This window comes from Eucyclogobius newberryi, unplaced genomic scaffold (assembly GCF_026437365.1).
Source record: "Eucyclogobius newberryi isolate DKJ021-1_F unplaced genomic scaffold, fEucNew1.0.hap1 SCAF_20, whole genome shotgun sequence".
NCBI classification, from domain to species: Eukaryota; Metazoa; Chordata; class Actinopteri; order Gobiiformes; family Gobiidae; genus Eucyclogobius; species Eucyclogobius newberryi.
In genome coordinates this window covers 25,204,325-25,210,324 of record NW_027315835.1, presented here as the reverse complement: position 1 = coordinate 25,210,324, position 6,000 = coordinate 25,204,325, and the positions used below count along the sequence as shown (strand labels likewise).

The 6,000-nt window shown below is 48.2% G+C and overlaps 1 protein-coding gene across 2 annotated transcripts in view; it reads right to left on the bottom strand.

Moving 5' to 3' along the window:
• Positions 1-659: 659 nt before the first annotated feature.
• Positions 660-6,000, bottom strand: part of eme1 (essential meiotic structure-specific endonuclease 1) — a 41,950-nt gene continuing 36,609 nt past the window's right edge. For both annotated transcript variants that reach the window (XM_072456616.1, XM_072456615.1), the window contains one exon: positions 660-1,295. In XM_072456616.1, coding sequence (XP_072312717.1) covers positions 1,119-1,295 — 177 coding nt within the window. In that variant the 3' untranslated portion in view covers positions 660-1,118. The remainder of the gene's footprint in view (positions 1,296-6,000) is intronic.

Genomic DNA, 6,000 nt, shown 5'->3' with positions numbered 1-6,000 from the left:
GGCTGCTTAAAAGACAGCTATGATGAACAATAGTCAATACAGCTGAAAATACTTACACATTTTGGATAAAACAAAGTCCAATACCAGTCTATTAAACTGGCATAAATACCTGCACATAAAAAAGCTGAAAAGTTAGTTCAAAACGTTGTAAGTAACTTTATTTATAATTGCATTCATAATTGTTCAGACTCGCTGTGTACATTAGGTCTGTAAAGATGGAACTTATAGGGGGAAAATGAAAGGTGCACTGTGAAACCTTTCTGCTGGTGAGGGGTTGCCACTTACTCCATGGAAATGTTCCTGCTTTGCCTTGAATGTTCCACAGTGTTACATTAAACTTATCTATCCCGCCTTAATTTAATTTAAAGTGTTTTTGTTGCTATAACATACAGTAAAAAAACTACATTCTTAGTGAGTGAGGTCTCATTTATAAAACTCACTAAAAGAGTATGTACGCACCAAACATCAATGTCCTTGAACGAAAGTGTAAACCTCTTCACTTTGAGCAGAGATCACATTCGGCCTCATCTCTGAAACCCCCACAGCTCAGAGCTCAGAGGTTTTAGACCGGACTGCAGATTTTCACAGATTTTCCACTTGCATAAAATGTTTGTACACAAATGATATAAATGACACCTGACCTGTGGCGTTCCCTGCTTGTTTCCATGGAGATGAATACGTTTAATGCCATTCTGTTGGCCCCTCACCAGAAAAGATACAGTTGTGCAGCTTTAAAGAAAAGTAATTTGCTTATGAATCTAAATAGTCCTAGTGTTTCTCAATCCTGGACATACCTCTTACTATACAGTTCCCTCTTTTAACAGGGAAAAGCTTATGTTTCCCGGCAAATTTTGTGCATTGTGAGAACAATTAATTCAAGTCGATGGAGTCTTAATAGACGTTGTTGACGTGGTATTACCCCAGAAAAGTAAACACATCATTGTGTGGATGTTAAAATAGAGCAGGCGACATTAGCATAGAGGTTAGGCTGCATTTACTCTCGTTGTTGAACAGTGAGACAGAGCAGCTCTTCTATATTAAAATTAATGGATTGCTTCTTCCACAGACATCCCTCAGATGCCGACTGTATCCATACCACATGTCCACAGTGCGTGGTTCTAAGCGTTGGAGCCCAGGGTCTCCTCAGGGTCCGTGCTGGACAGGAGGACGCACACGCGCTTGGACAGCTCAGGGCCCACTCTGCGCACGGTGGACGTCACCCCCTCACCACGGCGGATCTGGATCTCCGACAGGAGCGCCATCTTGTCTTTCTCTGTCTGACACATGCTGTAGGCCTGGACACACAAGAAGCACGAGAACTTAACATGACAGGATGAGGTTACCACTCAAATACTGTGTAAAGAATACCCCAAAACGAATCAATACACGACACTCAATTGAAAGAGTCTCAAATAAATGGGACAAAACCATTGAGACCTTCCCTAAATAGTTTTAGAATGATAGATCCTTATATAGACCCTTCTAGTGTAAACTAAATTCCTGCATTCTAAAGGTTTGTACATTGGCTGCAATGGATTTTCAGTGGGAGTGTGTTGGCCTCCAAACATCACAGCCTATGAAGCACCATGGCGCTTAGAAAACACTACCAAGAAGCCTTGGCCCTTGATCATCGTTAGCAATTAGCGCTGAAATTAGCATAGGCTTGCTGTTCAATCAATCAAACCCGGTCACATGTTTGCGTTTACTCTCGGTCACGTGTTTGCGCCTCGGTCACGTGTTTGCGCTTACTCTCGGTCACGTGTTTGCGCTTACTCTCGATCAAGTGTTTGCGCTTACTCTCGGTCACGTGTTTGCGCTTACTCTCGATCAAGTGTTTGCGCTTACTCTCGGTCACATGTTTGCGCTTACTCTCGCTCATGTTTGCGCTTACTCTTGGTCACGTGTTTGCGCTTACTCTCGGTCACGTGTTTGCGCTTACTCTCGGTCACGTGTTTGCGCTTACTCTCGGTCATGTTTGCGCTTACTCTCGGTCACGTGTTTGCGCTTACTCTCGGTCACGTGTTTGCGCTTACTCTCGGTCACGTGTTTGCGCTTACTCTCGGTCACATGTATGCGCTTACTCTCGGTCACGTGTTTGCGCTTACTCTCGGTTACGTGTTTGCGCTTACTCTCGATCAAGTGTTTGCGCTTACTCTCGGTAACGTGTTTGCGCTTACTCTCGATCAAGTGTTTGCGCTTACTCCCGGTCACATGTTTGCGCTTACTCTCGATCAAGTGTTTGCGCTTACTCTCGGTCACGTGTTTGCGCTTACTCTCAGTCACATGTTTGCGCTTACTCTCGGTCATGTGTTTGCGCTTACTCTCGGTCACGTGTTTGCGCTTACTCTCTGTCACATGTTTGCGTTTACTCTCGGTCACGTGTTTGCGCTTACTCTCGGTCACATGTTTGCGCTTACTCTCGGTCACGTGTTTGCGCTTACTCTCGGTCACATGTTTGCGCTTACTCTCTGTCGCGTGTTTGCGCTTACTCTCGGTCACATGTTTGCGCTTACTCTCGGTCACGTGTTTGCGCTTACTTTACGCTTACTCTCGGTCACGTGTTTGCGCTTACTCTCGATCAAGTGTTTGCGCTTACTCTCGGTCACGTGTTTGCGCTTACTCTCGGTCTCGTGTTTGCGCTTACTCTCGGTCACGTGTTTGCGCTTACTCTCGGTCACATGTTTGCGCTTACTCTCTGTCGCGTGTTTGCGCTTACTCTCGGTCACATGTTTGCGCTTACTCTCGGTCACGTGTTTGCGCTTACTTTACGCTTACTCTCGGTCACGTGTTTGCGCTTACTCTCGATCAAGTGTTTGCGCTTACTCTCGGTCACGTGTTTGCGCTTACTCTCGGTCACGTGTTTGCGCTTACTCTCGGTCACGTGTTTGCGCTTACTCTCGGTCACGTGTTTGCGCTTACTCTCGGTCACGTGTTTGCGCTTACTCTCGATCACGTGTTTGCGCTTACTCTCGATCAAGTGTTTGCGCTTACTCTCGGTCACGTGTTTGCGCTTACTCTCGGTCACGTGTTTGCGCTTACTCTCGGTCACGTGTTTGCGCTTACTCTCGGTCACATGTTTGCGCTTACTCTCGGTCACGTGTTTGCGCTTACTCTCGGTCACATGTTTGCGCTTACTCTCGGTTACGTGTTTGCGCTTACTCTCGATCAAGTGTTTGCGCTTACTCTCGGTCACATGTTTGCGCTTACTCTCGGTCACGTGTTTGCGCTTACTCTCGATCAAGTGTTTGCGCTTACTCTCGATCAAGTGTTTGCGCTTACTCTCGGTCACATGTTTGCGCTTACTCTCGATCAAGTGTTTGCGCTTACTCTCGGTCACGTGTTTGCGCTTACTCTCGGTCACGTGTTTGCGCTTACTCCCGGTCACGTGTTTGCGCTTACTCTCGATCACGTGTTTGTGCTTACTCTCGGTCAAGTGTTTGCGCTTACTCTCGGTCACGTGTTTGCGCTTACTCTCGGTCACATGTTTGCGCTTACTCTTGATCAAGTGTTTGCGCTTACTCTCGGTCATATGTTTGCGCTTACTCTCGGTCACGTGTTTGCGCTTACTCTCGGTCACGTGTTTGCGCTTACTCTCGGTCACGTGTTTGCGCTTACTCTCGGTCACGTGTTTGCGCTTACAATCGGTCACATGTTTGCGCTTACTCTCGTTCAAGTGTTTGCGCTTACTCTCGGTCAAGTGTTTGCGCTTACTCTCGGTCACGTGTTTGCGCTTACTCTCGGTCACATATTTGCGCTTACTCTCGATCAAGTGTTTGCGCTTACTCTCGGTCACGTGTTTGCGCTTACTCTCGGTCACATGTTTGCGCTTACTCTCGGTCATGTGTTTGCGCTTACTCTCGGTCATGTGTTTGCGCTTACTCTCGGTCACGTGTTTGCGCTTACTCTCGGTTACGTGTTTGCGCTTACTCTCGGTCACGTTTTTGCGCTTACTCTCAGTCAAGTGTTTGCGCTTACTCTCGGTCACATGTTTGCGCTTACTCTCGGTCACATCTTTGCGCTTACTCTCTGTCACGTGTTTGCGCTTATTCTCGGTCACATGTTTGCGCTTACTCTCGGTCACGTGTTTGCGCTTACTCTCGGTCACGTGTTTGCGCTTACTCTCGGTCAAGTGTTTGCGCTTACTCTCGATCAAGTGTTTGCGCTTACTCTCGGTCACGTGTTTGCGCTTACTCTCGGTCACGTGTTTGCGCTTACTCTCGGTCACATGTATGCGCTTACTCTCTGTCACGTGTTTGCGCTTACTCTCGGTTACGTGTTTGCGCTTACTCTCGATCAAGTGTTTGCGCTTACTCTCGGTAACGTGTTTGCGCTTACTCTCGATCAAGTGTTTGCGCTTACTCTCGGTCACGTGTTTGCGCTAACTCTCAGTCACATGTTTGCGCTTACTCTCGGTCATGTGTTTGCGCTTACTCTCGGTCACGTGTTTGCGCTTACTCTCTGTCACGTGTTTGCGCTTACTCTCAGTCACATGTTTGCGCTTACTCTCGGTCATGTGTTTGCGCTTACTCTCGGTCACGTGTTTGCGCTTACTCTCTGTCACATGTTTGCGTTTACTCTCGGTCACGTGTTTGCGCTTACTCTCGGTCACATGTTTGCGCTTACTCTCGGTCACGTGTTTGCGCTTACTCTCGGTCACATGTTTGCGCTTACTCTCTGTCGCGTGTTTGCGCTTACTCTCGGTCACATGTTTGCGCTTACTCTCGGTCACGTGTTTGCGCTTACTTTACGCTTACTCTCGGTCACGTGTTTGCGCTTACTCTCGATCAAGTGTTTGCGCTTACTCTCGGTCACGTGTTTGCGCTTACTCTCGGTCTCGTGTTTGCGCTTACTCTCGGTCACGTGTTTGCGCTTACTCTCGGTCACATGTTTGCGCTTACTCTCTGTCGCGTGTTTGCGCTTACTCTCGGTCACATGTTTGCGCTTACTCTCGGTCACGTGTTTGCGCTTACTTTACGCTTACTCTCGGTCACGTGTTTGCGCTTACTCTCGATCAAGTGTTTGCGCTTACTCTCGGTCACGTGTTTGCGCTTACTCTCGGTCACGTGTTTGCGCTTACTCTCGGTCACGTGTTTGCGCTTACTCTCGGTCACGTGTTTGCGCTTACTCTCGGTCACGTGTTTGCGCTTACTCTCGATCACGTGTTTGCGCTTACTCTCGATCAAGTGTTTGCGCTTACTCTCGGTCACGTGTTTGCGCTTACTCTCGGTCACGTGTTTGCGCTTACTCTCGGTCACGTGTTTGCGCTTACTCTCGGTCACATGTTTGCGCTTACTCTCGGTCACGTGTTTGCGCTTACTCTCGGTCACATGTTTGCGCTTACTCTCGGTTACGTGTTTGCGCTTACTCTCGATCAAGTGTTTGCGCTTACTCTCGGTCACATGTTTGCGCTTACTCTCGGTCACGTGTTTGCGCTTACTCTCGATCAAGTGTTTGCGCTTACTCTCGATCAAGTGTTTGCGCTTACTCTCGGTCACATGTTTGCGCTTACTCTCGATCAAGTGTTTGCGCTTACTCTCGGTCACGTGTTTGCGCTTACTCTCGGTCACGTGTTTGCGCTTACTCCCGGTCACGTGTTTGCGCTTACTCTCGATCACGTGTTTGTGCTTACTCTCGGTCAAGTGTTTGCGCTTACTCTCGGTCACGTGTTTGCGCTTACTCTCGGTCACATGTTTGCGCTTACTCTTGATCAAGTGTTTGCGCTTACTCTCGGTCATATGTTTGCGCTTACTCTCGGTCACGTGTTTGCGCTTACTCTCGGTCACGTGTTTGCGCTTACTCTCGGTCACGTGTTTGCGCTTACTCTCGGTCACGTGTTTGCGCTTACAATCGGTCACATGTTTGCGCTTACTCTCGTTCAAGTGTTTGCGCTTACTCTCGGTCAAGTGTTTGCGCTTACTCTCGGTCACGTGTTTGCGCTTACTCTCGGTCACATATTTGCGCTTACTCTCGATCAAGTGTTTGCGCTTACTCTCGGTCACG